The sequence below is a fragment of the Onychomys torridus genome, chromosome 21, assembly GCF_903995425.1.
Source record: "Onychomys torridus chromosome 21, mOncTor1.1, whole genome shotgun sequence".
Classification (NCBI taxonomy): Eukaryota; Metazoa; Chordata; class Mammalia; order Rodentia; family Cricetidae; genus Onychomys; species Onychomys torridus.
The window spans coordinates 1,058,339-1,073,196 of record NC_050463.1 but is presented as its reverse complement, the minus strand read 5'-3'; the positions used below and the strand labels follow the sequence as shown (position 1 = coordinate 1,073,196).

Below are 14,858 nucleotides of genomic sequence, written 5' to 3'. Positions count from 1 at the left end.
TGTTAGGACTTTATCTCAAAATAGAAAAAGAAAGCTGGGCTTGGTGGCTTAGGTCCCAAGGTCATGGCCGGAGGATCATGGTCAGCCTTAGCTACACAGAGTTGGAGGCCAGCCTGGGCTACGTTGAGACCCTGTTTTACAATGAGTAGGGAAAGGAAAAAGAGGTTGGGTATTTAGCTTAACAGTCCAGCACTTGCCTAATAAGCACAAAGTCCTGAAGTAGATGTGGAAAGTGGGGACATTAATCTTGAAACGCTGTAGAGTACAGAGTAGTATCACAACCACAGCAAACACCATGGCCCACAGTGCCGAACCGAAGAAGAAAAGGCAGTTTACATGGGTTACCCGGGTTATCCGGGACACAAACTAAGCCAGTAACTACTGAATACCGGCTGGCTTGTCCTGCAGAGATTAGCTCAGCGTGGAGCAGCTTGTTCTTGCAGGACGCACAGCTAGCGCGCAGCAGGGTTCCCAGCCTCGGGCGTCCTGACGCCAGCCTGTTGCTCCGCCAGGCAGTGCGGCGCGGTGTGGGTCGGGGCTCGGGCCGAGAGTGCAGATCCGTGGGGCCGGCGCTGGCGTCGCTGGCCGCACGGGCACACTCGGCAGAAGGCCTGTCTGAAGTGTGAGCCCAGGAAGGCGTAGAGCAGCGGATTGAGTGCCGAGTTGCTGTAGGACATGCAGTGAGCCCAGATCTTGAGCGCGTAGGCGGCGTAGCTGCGAGGGTGCCAGGCCCCAGCGGGGCCCAGGGCTTGGAGCACCAGGAACAGCTGGATCGGGCCCCAGCAGGCGGCAAAGAGCAGGACCACAGCGGCCACCAGCCGGGAGACCTTGGTGCGCACGGCTCCAGCGCGCTGTGCCAGTAATTGTCCCTGGTGACCCAGAGGTATTAATGAGAAGGGACAGGACCCCCTCTGAGATCCCTCTAAGGTCCCCCCCACCACATGCATGCACAGTCGGGGCTCTGATTCCCCCACTGCCGCCCCGCCCCTCCAACCCCATCTGGGTTCCCCCACGCGCACACATATACCCCAGGCTCCGATTTCCCCTCAGCAGCCACTCCATCCTACCCCGGGTCTCCCCCAACATACGTGCACACACAGTCCGGGCTCCAAAATGCCCCCCTGGTGTCCCTCCACCCCCCACCATGGGTCCTCCCACACACACATACAGTCCAGACTGCAATCCCCTCCAGCAGCCCCTCCATCTGCACCCTGGGGCTCCCCCCGCCCCTCCTCCCTCGCCCTCCCGCACCCCCCCCACGCACTCGTGTGTGTGTGTGTGTGTGTGTGTGTGTGTGTGTGTGTACACCACACACACACACGCGCGCACACACACACACACACACACACACGCACAGGGCTCCGACTGCTCCCCGCAGATGCCCCCTCCCACCCTGAGTCTCCCGCACCTGCAGGGCGCCATCAGTGGGCGCGGGGCGCACAGCAGCACGGCCCAGGTGGCGCAGCATGGCACCGTAGCAGGCGCAGGTAGCGAGCAAGGGCAGCAGGTATAGAGCCAGCAGGTTGTAGAGCGCGAAGGCGCGTTCCAGGGCGCGGCTGGGAAATGCCTCGCTGCAGTAGGTGCGAGGTCCCTGCGACAGGCGGTGCAGGGCCAGCACCGGGGCGGACACGGCTGCAGAACCTGTGCCACCCGCCCAGGATGAGCACCATGGCCTGAGGGTGGGGACACGTCCCACTCCGGAGCCAGGGTCTGCCCGCCCCCCCCCCCCCCCCCCCCCCCCCGCCTCCCGATACGCCACGGCCCCTGTCTGCGCCCCTGTCCTCCTCCCCACCCCCATTCCCACTCCAAACCGCACTCACCCACCCAGATGCTAAGGCTGACGGCCAGGGCCAGGCGCGGAGTGCGGCGGTGCAGGGCGCGCAGCGGGAATACAGTCACATACCAGCGGTCCACGCTCATGGCCGTCAGGGTGGCGCATGTGGCTTGCACTGACACCTGGAAAAGCCAAGGACTGAGTGTGGGCCCTGCCAGTCCCAATACGTATCTGACCACTCAGGTGTACGCGAACATGTCGCGGAGGAGTAGCCAGTTGCCCTGGGCGGAAGGGAAGCACTGGGGTTTATTAGGCTCCCGAACACACCCCAGAACAGGCCCACCTAGACTCTCCAACGTCCAATCTCAGGCCTTCCTCGCAGAGGCCACATGGTGCGCCTGTACTCTGGGGGTGTCCACGCCTGACCACCCCTCCTTGCCCACACCAGGCTCTCATCCCTACCCTTCAAGATAGAGCCCTTTGGTGCTTGGACGGACCGCTCAGCGGTCAGCACACCGGCTGCCCCTGCAGAGGACCCCGTCTGGTTCCCAGCACCCGTAAGGGGATCACAACCGCCTGGGACTCCAATTCTGGGGACCCGACGCCCCTTCCGGCCCCTGCAGGTACTGCACACCCACACAAATGAATTAATTCATTTAAAGGGCGCAGGCCTTTAACACCAGCACTAGGGAGGCAGAGACAGGCGGGTATCTGAGTTCTAGGCTACCCTGGGCTACATAGACTCTGATTCAGAAACCTAAAATAAATAAATAAAAGACCATGCCTCATTTCTGATCATGACCCCACGCTGTGCACCCCAGACCCTGGCCATCATCCCTCCTACACCCACCCCCAGAGCACACGCCCAGCTCTCGGCCCCACCCCACCAGACTTCGGGGCGGACCCCATTCCTGCTCCCCAGCTCCTTCCTGCTCCCCCGACTGACTTCCTGCGCCCCGGCTCGCCCCCCAAGCCCAGCCGGCGCACCTGCTGGATGTAGTTGACGAATTTGCACATGAAGTCTCCCAGCACCCAGGCCGGCAGCGGATAGAGGAGCGCGGTGAAGGGCACGCAGCACAGCAGGAAAGTGACGTCTGTGGCCGCCAGGTTGGCTACAGGTGGGGGACACGACACGCGGACGCTGGAAGGTTGGGCACCCAAGGCTCCTGACCCGGGCCCCGATCTCGATCTCTCCATCCCAGTTGGAGGGACCCCTCCCCCATGTTCCACCAGAAAAGTGGAGGCGCCCTCCACCTTCATTGAGCTCATTCCCTGCAGCCCCGGGTGTCTTGGCGCCTCAGCTTCCCCATCTCTGAATTAGAGACAGCGGGAACCCCAGGCTACGTTAGGGCGTCACACACACCGCCCCCGTCTTTCCAGAGGACAGACACCTGTGGAAACGGCCGCCGCGTCTCCTTGCCTCGTCGCCACCCCCACCCCCTTAGCACTTCGCCAGATGTGACAGCGGCCTTCCAAGGACAGGGTGAGGCGGGGCACACGGCAGGGGAGACGGGGAGGGGGGCCCTGCGCCCACCCGGGAACCTCAGGAAGGCGCGCACTCACCGATGTAGAAGTTGGTGACCGTCCGCATGTGCTTGTGGCGGCAGATGACGTAGATGACCAGCGAGTTCCCCACCAGCCCGAGCAACATGAGCGCAGCGAAGAACAGGGGGACCAGCCAAGCGTCCAGTGGTCTGGGCGCGGCGCCCGGGCCGTCCGAGGCGTTGGCACCGCAACCTGGGCATCCCGACGCGTTGGCCGGAGCCCACCAGGTCGTGTTGGGACCCAAGGGTGTCTCGGTAGCCATGCCCGGTCGCCCTCCTCCTCCAGGCAGCCTTCGCGGATTGAGTCCAGGGACTGCGGGGACTGAGGAAGGACCCCGCTCCTCCTCTTCCTCCTCCTCAAGGCCGCCCTCCCGGGGTGCCAGCGCCCGGGGCTCTGCTGCCGGCGCAGGGGGCTGGGCCGTGGCTCCTCTGCCAGCGTCCTCGCAGAGGCGGCCACTCTTATACCCCGCGCCCCCCCTTGTCCCCGCCTTCTCGTCTCCCTGCGTAGTAACCACTCCAGAGCCCTGCGCGCTCGCTCGCTCTCCCCAGAGCTGTGCCCGGATGAGCAGGAGGGAGGGCGCTGGGCACCGAGCAGGGGAGGGGTCGCGGCCCTCCCTCGCAGGGGCCAGCTTCAGCCAGGGCCGCAGGCGAGTGGCCCAGGCCCGCCTTCTGGAGAAGCCCTGGGGAGGGTCCCCGGAGCTTGTCCCCAGGACAGTGGGAGCCAGGTGAAGCTTCCGGACCTTCGGTTCCATTTGGCTGACTCTGATGGTTACAAGGTTCCCCCTCTAACCGGCACCCAGTGGCCTGTTCCTGTTGGGAGAGTGGGCATGGGCACTGTGGAAGCTGTCAGCAGGAGCCGTGAGGAACTGACCTCAGTCACACCGTGACACCCCTGCTCAATGTATCCCAGAAGCCCCCTAGGGGCCCTGAGGTGATATCCTTGGCAAGCTACCGGAATACTACGCAGCAGAGAAAAATAAAAGGACTTAAAAGAGGGACGGAAGGTGTGACTCGGCGGTGGTGTATTTATCTAGTACGTATGAGGTCACCCCCATACTGAGGGCTGGGCTCAGAGGAGGGGGTGAGCAGAGAGGAAGCAGCCCTGGAGATTCCGAACACCCCCACGGAGCGAGCTGCAGGCTGGGCTGGAATGAACCCCTTCTCCGGCCTCCCCGCCCGCTCGCAGCCCCCCTCCGTCCCCTGTGTCCCGGATTCCCGCGCACAGGCCCCGCTTCACCCGTCCACTCGGAGCGGAGCGGAGCGGAGCGGACGCCGACTTTTGTTTTGATTAACTGAGTCATTTATTTTTCAGGGATCAAAGGCGTGCGCCTTTCCCCGCAGCCCAGGCTGGCCCTGAACTTGCTGTTAGCTGATGACCTGAAACAGCTGATCCTCCTGCCTCTTCTAACCAGGGCTGGGAGGTCAGGTGTGCACCGCACCTGCCCTCCCCCCAGCCAATCCTTAGCCCAGGCAGGCCCGGAACTCGAATGATTCTCCTGCCTCAGCCTCCGGAGTGCTGGGGCGTGCACCACGGCGGGCCTCCCTCCGCGTTCTCCTCCAGGCCTGCTCAGACCGGCTGGGGCGGGTCCGCTTCCTTCTGGACCCCAGGCCCCGCCGAGCCCGTCACCCCGGGCCGTTCCCCGGGCGCGCGCCCCTTCCCGCACCCGCGCCCCAGGAGCCTGTGGCAGCTCCGCAGTCGCCTCCCGGCCGCGGTGACCCCCCCGGGCTCCCCGGCCGCAGCCGTCAGCCCGCTGGGTGACACCGCTCGGCGTCTGCGGAGGGGGAAACCGAGGCAGGGCGCCCGAGCAGCCGAGGCCGCTCCGGGGCCGTCCCCGCCCCGCCCGCTGCAGACTCCGCCCCGCGCGTCACTTCCTCCGCGGCCTCGGGCCGGGCTGCGACTGCGGCTGCAGGCCATGGTGGCTCTGGACGATCCTAACGGCGGCCCGGAGGCGACCCCCGGCGCGGAGACCAGGCTGTGAGCAGGGCCGGGGGGCTGGGCCTCTTCCTGGGCTCCCTCCTCCCCAGCCTGGGGTCTCCTCCTCCTCCTCCTCCCCAGCCTGGGGCCCTCTCTCCTCCTCCGCCGTTCGCGGCGGCTCCCCAGCCTGGGGTCCTCCTTCCATCCTCCCCTGGGCTCCTCCGTCCTCGCTGGTCCTCCGTGCCGCGCTCCTCCTCTATCCCCAGCCTCGGGGTCTCCTCCTCCTCTCTCTCCCAGCCTGGCTCCTCGCGTCCTCGCCTTGGCCGCACCTGGGCTCTCCTCCTCCTCCCCAGCCTGGGGTCTCCTCCTCCTCCTCCTCCCCAGCCTGGGGTCTCCTCCTCCTCCTGCCATTCCTCCTCCCCAGCCTGGGGGTCTCCTCCTCCTCCTCCTCCCCAGCCTGGGGTCTCCTCCTCCTCCTCCTCCCCAGCCTGGGGTCTCTCTTCTCCTTCCCCTGTCCCGAGCCTGGGGTCTCCTCCTCCTCCCCAGCCTGGGGTCTCCTCCTCCTCCTCCCCAGCCTGGGGTCTCCTCCTCCTCCCCAGCCTGGGGTCTCCTCCTCCTCCCCAACCTGGGGTCTTCTTCTCCTCCTCCTCCTCCCCAGCCTGGGGTCTCCTCCTCCTCCCCAGCCTGGGGTCTCCTCCTCCTCCCCAACCTGGGGTCTTCTTCTCCTCCTCCCCGCCGTCCTGAGTCGTCCCACCCCACAGCTGGGCGTCTCCCGCGTGGCGTCTCCTCCTCTGGTCCCTCCTCCCTTTCCTCCCCCCCCCCATGGATATGTTCTCTCTCCACCCACACCCATTTCTCCAGCTGCTCACCACAGACCACACCCATCCCCACCCCTGATCTATGGGGACCCCCTCTATGAGGATCCCCTGCTCTATGAGGACCCCCACTCTATGGGACCCCCCTCTATGAGGACCCCCACTCTATGGGACCCCCCTCTATGAGGACCCCTCTGTGACCCCCTTAGGAGCCCTGCTCTATGGGGACCCCACTATGGGACCCCCCTCTATGAGGATCCCCTGCTCTATGGGGACCCCCACTCTATGCGGACCCCCACTCTATGGGGACCCCCCTCTATGAGGACCCCCTCTATGGGACCCCCTCTATGAGGACCCCCTCTATGGGACCCCTGCTCTATGGGACCCCCTCTATGGGACCCCCTCTATGAGGACCCCCTCTATGGGACCCCCTCTATGAGGACCCCCTCTATGGGACCCCCTCTATGGGACCCCCTCTATGGGGACCCCCTCTATGAGGATCCCCCTCCATGGGACCCCTGCTCTATGGGACCCCCCTCTATGAGGATCCCCCTCCATGGGACTCCTGCTCTATGGGACCCCCCTCTATGAGGATCCCCCGCTCTATGGGTATGCAGACCCCCGCTCTATGGGATCCCCACTCTATGGGATCCCTACTCTATGAGGACTCCACTATGGGACCCCCCTCCACGGCCCACAGGCATCTGGGCATTTTCCGGTCCCTCCCTGTGCGGTGGCTGAGGTGGAACCGCACTGGAGTGCCGCCGCTGCCCAGCCACCCTCTGAGGGTCCCAGTCCCCTCCGCTGCTCTGTCAGTGATCACTGTGTCCCTGGGAGTGGTCTAGCCTGGAGCAGTGGGTGTGGCACCCTAGCGTATGCGGGTACTCAGGAATCCGGGTGCTGTGACCCCTGGCCCTGTGTGACAAGAGCTGGCTTGGCCACCCGCTAGGCTGCGGAGCCTTTCTGTGCCTTGGTTTCCCCTGTCTGTGAATGTGTGCACAGAGGCCTCTCTTCTGAGTCGTGGGGAAGGAGGGGGGGACGACACAGGACGTGGCAGGACCCACAAAGCTCTGTTCCCATGGTGTCCAGCAATCTGGGGTCCTATTTGGTTCCATCTTTGCCTGTTGGATTTATTTTAATTTTTTTATTCATTCAATAACTATATTTATGATATTCATTAATTACATTAATTGTAATGATGTACATTCAGGATTTTATGTCCTGATACTACTGACTTTTCCATCACACAAAACAGAGATTCTGTACTTAGGAAATCATTGCTCTATATTCCTTCTGTCTTGAGATAATGTCTAATCTTTCTGTCTCTATACATTTGTATATTCTATGTATTTCATGTAATACAATTCTATAGTATTTATCCTTTTTTTTAAATGTAAAAACATTTATGTACAACTGCAGGGAAAATAATACTCAGATAGCCTGAACATAAAGACAGGTTATAATTTAAAAGTCCAGGGTTATTTTAAACAGTGAAATATTTTCTCAGTAGAAAATAGTATAAATGATAACATTTCCCAGTAAGCCCTCTTTGAGCCAAATGATAGCTGAATCACAGATACAAATATTGATCAGATTCTGGGATACAGAAGGAACCTATCTTCATCTGTTCAGAGAGCTATGTTTTATTAAGTTGTGTGAGTGAGGTTCCTATTCATCCTCCCCTTCACTGTTTGATTTACGGCAGACGTTTTTCTATAGGCTAATCCATAATCTAAAAAGCTCTGCTCCCGTGGTGTCCAGCAGTCTGGGGTCCTATTTGGTTCCACCTTTGCCTGTTGGATTTATTTTAATTTTTTAAAATGTTTTTACACGTGTGGGCATTTTGTCTGCACACAGTGTATGTGTGCACCATGTGTGTGCAGTACCTGCGGAGGCCAAAAGGGGCGTTGGGTACCCAGAACTGGTGTCACAAGTGGTTGTGAGCCCCATGTGGGTCCTCTGCAGGGGCAGCCGGTGCACTAACCACTGAGCATCTGTCTCTCCAGGCCCTGTTCTGTTTTGTTTGTTTGACTCAGGGTCCCATGTAGCCCAGGCTGGCCTCAGGCTCTCTGTGCAGCTCCTGTTATCTGCCTCAGCCCTCTGGGACCACACTAGCTACCTTACTGTGGCTCTGGTGTAAATAAGTGTATGTTTTGGTGAATTCTTCCCATCAGGGCCTCACCCAGGTGTCCACCTGCCTGCTGGGTGTTGGGGGTGCTGAGTCACCTCCGCCTTGCTTCCTGTTGGGGAACTGGGTTCTCTACTGTTCCGGGAGCATTTGCCAAAGGAGGTGTGTTGTACCCAGGGTGTGTCTTGGCCAGCCAGTTCCATTGCCCAACCAGCAGGATGCAAAAAAAAAAAAAAGACCGTGTTCCCCAAACCCCACTGACTTAGCGCCCTCTGCCCTGCGTTCTGGCCACCCTCCCAGGTACTGGTCACACTCTGGGGCGTCAGACACCTCTGGGTTCTCAGCTTCAGTTTGTGAAGTGACCTGGATATGGGGAAAGGAATATTCATTCAACAAACTCCAGGAGTTCAGTTGGTTCATTCTGGCCTATGGCTTGTGGGCTGCCTGCTGGACACTGGTGAGGTGCAGTGAGGGCTTGGGGGCGTCTGCTTGACATAGCAGTAAGAAGTGCTGATTGGACCGCCCTCGCCACCTTCTGGAAGGTGGCATCTGGACAGAAACCAGAATCAGGCAGAACCAGGGGAAGGCCAAGGCTTGCAGGCTTCGCAAGTTTGAATCCGGGGAACAGTTCTGTCACCGGGAGCCTTGGGGCCCACAAGAGGGTGATGACATCCCCACAGCCCTTAGAACTGAACACTGACCCCGAGAGCATGGGGGGCTTGCCCTAGCGGTACCAGGTTCACGTCCATCCTTTCTGTCCGTGCGCCGCATCACTCCCTCCTTCCTGCAGGACAGCTGCGGTTGGTTATCAGCCTGTGCCAGCTGCCGGGGTGCGGCTTTAGAGCCCTGGGGGTGAAGCCAGGGCAGAAGTGGCCCAGCCTCAGACCTCAGAGTTGACATCAGGCCCCCCTGGGGCCGGTAGAAAGTTAGTAGCTGGGCTGGCGGTCCCTCCTGCCGGAGGGGGGCTCACCCTGCTGGGGGCACCCAAGCAGGCGGGCAGTTGTCCCTCCCCAGCCCCCAGGTCCACAGGGATCTCTGAGTGCAGCCACTGGAGGCCTGGGGATGGGGAGCCCATCGGAGCTGAAGTTCCAGGCTCCAACCCTGCAAGGCCCAGGGTGCCCCGGGCTGAGCCTGCCGCTCTCTCTCTGATGGGGTGCCCCGGGCTCAGCCTGTCCCTCTCTCTCTGATGGGGTGCGCCCCGAGCTCAGCCTGTCGCTCTCTCTCTGATGGGGTGCCCTGGGCTGAGCCTGCCGCTCTCTCTGATGGGGTGCCCCGGGCTCAGCCTGTCGCTCTCTCTGATGGGGTGCGCCCCGGGCTCAGCCTGTCGCTCTCTCTGATAGGGTGCCCCTGGCTGAGCCTGCCCCTCTCTCTGATAGGGTGCCCCTGGCTCAGCCTGTCGCTCTCTCTGATGGGGTGCCCCGGGCTGAGCCTGCCGCTCTCTCTGATGGGGTGCGCCCCGGGCTCAGCCTGTCGCTCTCTCTCTGATGGGGTGTGCCCCGGGCTCAGCCTGTCGCTCTCTCTCTGATGGGGTGTGCCCCGGGCTCAGCCTGTCGCTCTCTCTCTGATGGGGGGTGCCCTGGGCTGAGCCTGTCGCTCTCTGATGGGGTGCCCCGGGCTGAGCCTGTCGCTCTCTCTCTGATGGGGTGTGCCCCCACCCTTCCCATCCCCCTGTGGCTCTTGCCCTGCTGAGCAGAGCCAGGGCTGCTGGGTGCCTGGCTAATCCCTTCCCTGGATTAGCGCCAGCTTCAAGAGTCAGCTCTGAGGGTGGCCTGTGGTGGGTAGGGCAGAGGGGGCCTCATGGCCTCCCCCACCCCTCTCCGGTGCCTTTCCTGGTTTACAGGGCGTGGGGTGAGAGGGTCCACTACCAGGGGATGGTGGACTGGGCCACTGACGCTCTGTGTGCCTAGGGCTCCGGCCTTCCCTTCTCGGAGCCTCAGTTTACCCCTCCTGCATAATAACCCGTGCCCTGGATTCCGTGGGCCCAGGTCTGGGCGCACAGGGGCCTGGGGCGGGAGGGGGTGAAGCTGAGCGTGGCCGGGGACAGGAGCAGGCCCATCTGGGCCCTGACGCCTTCTCCCCTGGCCCGCAGGCCCCTTCCCGGCTGCCTGCCCACGCTCGGCGGCTCCCAGGTGAAGAGGGTCTCAGCCTCCAGGCGCAAGCAACATTTTATCAACCAGGCTGTGCGGAACTCGGACCTGGTGCCCAAAGCCAAGGGACGGAAGAGTCTGCAGCGCTTGGAGAACAGTAAGCGGGGAGCGGGGTGCGTGTGGGCCTCAGGCTTCCCTTGCTGGGAAACACGCACTGGCCTGGCGTTAGAATAAGGGGTTCTAGAGGCCGGCTGGGTAAAAGAGGAAACAGAACGAAACTTCTTGGGACAGTGGGAGTGGGTGGGGACCCCGACACCGCCTCAGCCCCCGGGCCCTCGGCTCTGTCCAGCCCGGTACCTCCTGACGCTGCTGGAGACCGCTGGGGGTCCGCCCGGCCTGGACGATGGGGACCCCACTCCGCCCGCGGCGCCTGGCATCTTCGCAGAGGCCTGCAGCAATGCCACCTATGTGGAGGTGAGCCCCGGGGCCCTCCTGCAGCCCGGGTGTGCCCTCCCTCCACGGTTCATCCGCGCTGCTAGACCGGTGGGAGCGTGCGTCGCACCCTGGCTTCCGCGGAGTTCGTGGGTCATGCCTGCTGGACTCCTGTGCATCCTTTGAAACCCCAATCCCAGGACCCCCCTGGGGCCCCACACGTGCGGGACACTTGCAGAGGGCTGGGTGGGCCCGGTGCCTTGTGTGCGTTTGTGAGTGGAAGCAGACCGGGGCCTCAGGCTAGCCTGCGTCCCTGTCTTCCAGGTCTGGAATGATTTCATGAACCGCTCGGGAGAGGAGCAAGAGCGAGTGCTTCGCTACCTGGAGGATGAGGGTCAGGGCAGGCGGAGGCGCGGGCCCGGCCGTGGGGAGGACCGGCGGAGAGGTGGGGAGGCCCGGCGGGGGCGGGGCCTGGCCGTGAGGGCGGGCGGGGGCGGGACTCGGAGGTGGGGCTATGGCTCCAGGGTGTGCTGTGGGCGGGGCCTTGTGGCTGGGAGGCTCCTTCGCACCTCAATGGGCCCAGGTTCCCTGGGGGTGTGGCCAGGCTCGGGTGTGTCGCGGGGGGCGGGGTCAGCCTGGGTGTGGCTGTGCTGGGGGCGGGGTCAGTCTGGGTGTGGCTTGCTGGGGCGGGGGCGGGGTCAGGGTGGGGTGGGGCTGTGTTGGGGGGGGCGGGGCGGGGCGGGGCGGAGCCTGAGCTCACCCGGCCCCGCCCCTTGCACCTTCACAGAGGACCCCGCCTTCACACCTCACGAGTGTTTCAGGCGCATCAGCCGACGCCTGCGGTCTGTGCTCAAGCGCAGCCGCATCCCGATGGTGAGTGGCCGGTCTTCCTCGCAGCCAGACCCTCCGAGAGGTTGTTCGAATCTAGATGGCCGGCTAATAGAAGCCCCGGGCCAGGCGCGGGGGAAGCTGAAAGGTCGGGGAGCAGAGCCCCAGCCGCCAGTCCTCCCCGACATCCTCAGCCTGTGAGCCTTGCTCTGCACAGACGCCACTCCCTGGGATGAAAGGCGGGTGTGCTTCCCGGGCAGAGCACAGGTCTGTGTCTGATCTAGGGGCTGGCTCTGGTCCTCAGGCGAGTTCACCGCACTGTCACCCCCAAGAGGTGGCAGGAGCCCTCCCAGCGGTGGTGTGGTTGGGAGGAGGAAGATAGGTCCCATGCAAGTGGGTGCTGCAGAGCGGATGGAGTTTGGCAGAGAATGGCAGGGGGGGCCAGACAGGAGATGCTCAGCTAGGACACCGTCGCAGACAGCCCGGGGCACTGGTGTGGCCCCTCAGCTCTCCCACCCCCACAGGAAACCCTGGAGAGTTGGGAGGAAAGGCTGCTGGCATTCTTCTCGGTGTCCCCCCAGGCTGTGTACACCGCCATGCTGGACAACAGGTACAGGGCTGGGGAGAGGGAGCACGAGCTCGGCTCCCGCCTCCCCCCAGCCGCTCACATCCCTTCCTCCCCAGCTTCGAGAGGCTCCTGCTTCACGCTGTCTGCCAGTACATGGACCTCATCTCAGCCAGTGAGTGCCTGCTCCCACTGCCCCTCACCCGGCTGGAACCCCACGGCGCGTCCCGCAGGTTTATGGCAGAACTGTGGCCGTGGAGCCTGGTAGTCGTTTAACTCATGAAGAGTGTATTCTGGTGTCCCGTGGGCAGACACTGTCCGCCCACAGCTCCAGGGAAGAGGGACCAAGGTGGGGTTGGAAAGCCTGGAGCTGAGGGTCTATCCAGACCTGGAGGAGAGACGGAGGATTCAGAACACAGGGCTTTGTCCTCCGTCTACGAGTACACAATGCTGCCCCTTCCAAGGATGGCTGTCAAGAGCCTGGGTGGTGGTTCCAGGTGCCCCATCTGGTCCTTCCCTTTCTTCCTACCTGTCTCTGCCTCCTGCTTGGAGTTGCTGTGGTGATAGTTGCTATGGCAACCCTGGGACTTGGTCCCTCTGGTTCCTCTCTGTAGGAGGGTGCTGCGGCCTCCACACCTGCCTCTTCTCACAGACGGAGATGAGGCAGCAAGGGCTTAGTGTGGGGGAGGCCTCTCTGTGGGGATTGGGCTGGGCTCTGGACCAGGTGGATAGAGTCGCAGCTCATGGCTAGCCACATACCCCTCCAACCACCCAGTTTCCTTTGTTGTTTATGGAGATAGGGTCTTGGGTGTAGCCCAGGCTAGCCTCCAAAGCATTATGTGTATAGCCATGTGCACACCTCCAGCCTCCAGGGCTTCCTTCGTGCTGGGGAGCCCTCTGGCCCAGCTGCTCCAGCCCTCCCGTGGTTTGTCCGCAGGCGCTGACCTGGAGGGCCGGAGGCAGATGAAGGTCAGCAACCGTCACCTGGACTTCCTGCCTCCCGAGCTACTGCTATCTGCATACCTGGACCAGCAATGATGGCGGACCCCCGCCTGCCGACTCGCCCGGCCCAGACCTCCGCGTCTGCTAATTTCTTGCATACTTTCAGAATCAGAACACCCCACTTCCCTTGGGGAGTCCCCCGTGCCCCGCCCCTCCACGGCCCAGCTCGGGCTGAGATCCCCGCTCTGGTACTTGTATCTGGGTGGGGAGACCTGAGCTGGCTTTTCTGTGCTCTTTCTCCGTTTGGCTTCTCTTTGGTGCAGTCTGCAGCTCAGGCGAGGGGACCAGACTCTTTCATTTCCCCACTGATCAGTTTTAATGAATTTGGCACCTTTGGGATAGGTTTGTTTTAATTTCTCTTTTGAAGTGGAGAGACACAACCAAACACCTAGCGCCAGCCGGTAGTGGGTCTGTGTGACCCCTGCCTGACCCCTCCAGGTTTCAGCTCTGATGGGGTGTCTGGTCCGCTCGCTTCCCAGGGCACTGTGTCGTGAGTGAGTGTGTCGTGAGTGTGTGTGTGAGTGTACGTGTGTACGTACGTGTGTAGCGTAGGCACGCCATGCGCCTGGTGAATCTGGACAAGCTTTGTCTCAAGGGCTGATTTTATGCTTTTTTTTTGTTTTGGTGATGTGTGTGTCCTGTCCCGACTCCCTGGGCTGTCTGCCTGCCCGTCCGCCCTCCTGTCTGTCCTCCTACCGAGGGTGCAGAACTTCCAGCCAGAAGCCTCTGACCTTGCGTGCCCTGCCCCCTCCGCGCCCTGTGCGCCCAGCGTCGCTGTGGTCCCTGCAGAGGCCTTACACGATCCGCAGGCCTGCCTCCCCGCCCTTCCGTGTGGTTCTTCGTGCTTGTGGGAAAGGGACACTTTTAATAAAGCCTTGGTGCTCGGGCCCCGGCTGTGTGCGTGTCTTTGGGTTTGGCGGGGGTGGGGGCGGGCCACAGAAGGTCGCAGGCCGGGAGTCTGGACCGGAGATCCTCCGCTCTTGATGCTTAAGGATGGGGCGCCAGGCTGAGGCTCGGCGCGCAGGGCAGTCGCCTGGATCCCAGCCCAGCACCGTGTGAACCCGTGGGGACCAGTGGTTCAAGGTCGTGCTCAGCTACACCGTGAGTCTGCGGCTAGCCTGGGCCACATGAGATGCAGAGGTCTGATGCTGGACCTTTGATCCCAGCGCCGGGAGGCAGAGGCAGGCGGGTCTGCGAGTTCGAGGCCAGCCTGGGCTACACAGCGAGTTCCAGGACAGCCAGGGCTGCACAGAGAAACCCTGCCTGGAAAAACAAACAAAGAAAAAGGGGAAATAGAGTTACTCCACTTACATGGCCTGCATTTCCCCATCGGTGAAGGTGCGGAAGATAAGCAATAGGTAAAACCTATCGGGTTTGAGGGAGAAGATGTAACTCGCGCCTCAGTTCCTCTGAGAGAGGGAGGGCGGGCGAAAGAGACCAAAATATGGAACGCTTCACGAATTTGCGTGTCATCCTTGCGCAGGGGCCATGCTAATCTTCTCTGTATCGTTCCAATTTTAGTATATGTGCTGCCGAAGCGAGCACGACCCTGGGGTTTGTCCAGCCACTATTTAAAGGCTCAAAACTAAATCTTTTCTAACTTAGGGTGAGTATAGTTTGTAAAAGATTTGAAACTTTCAAAAAATTTCTCTTATATAAAACTAAGTCTACCGTGTAAGATGTAGCCAGTGATCGGAAATCACAAATTATTTTTCTTTTGTCGCACATGGAGCCGCAATGGTTACTAGGAATTATTATATGCAAATTA

General features: G+C 61.8%; 2 protein-coding genes and 1 non-coding gene across 3 annotated transcripts; 1 reads left to right on the top strand and 2 right to left on the bottom strand.

Annotated features, from left to right (window-relative positions):
* Positions 1-5,168, bottom strand: Kiss1r (KISS1 receptor). Its single transcript, XM_036170740.1, has 5 exons — positions 3,338-5,168; positions 2,762-2,886; positions 1,821-1,956; positions 1,409-1,641; positions 1-869 (listed from the first exon to the last, which is right to left on the bottom strand). The coding sequence occupies exons 1-5, from the start codon at positions 4,068-4,070 to the stop codon at positions 453-455; spliced, it is 1,644 nt and encodes a 547-aa protein (XP_036026633.1). The 5' UTR covers positions 4,071-5,168; the 3' UTR covers positions 1-452.
* A 2-nt stretch (positions 5,169-5,170) lies between these two features.
* On the top strand, positions 5,171-13,979 carry R3hdm4 (R3H domain containing 4). Its single transcript, XM_036170741.1, has 8 exons — positions 5,171-5,293; positions 10,266-10,420; positions 10,613-10,737; positions 11,020-11,140; positions 11,483-11,568; positions 12,048-12,133; positions 12,208-12,263; positions 13,026-13,979. The coding sequence occupies exons 1-8, from the start codon at positions 5,232-5,234 to the stop codon at positions 13,124-13,126; spliced, it is 792 nt and encodes a 263-aa protein (XP_036026634.1). The 5' UTR covers positions 5,171-5,231; the 3' UTR covers positions 13,127-13,979.
* A 549-nt stretch (positions 13,980-14,528) lies between these two features.
* Positions 14,529-14,635, bottom strand: LOC118572062. The gene has a single exon (XR_004943438.1). It is a non-coding gene; the product is annotated as a U6 spliceosomal RNA (small nuclear RNA).
* Between the last annotated feature and the right edge of the window lie 223 nt (positions 14,636-14,858).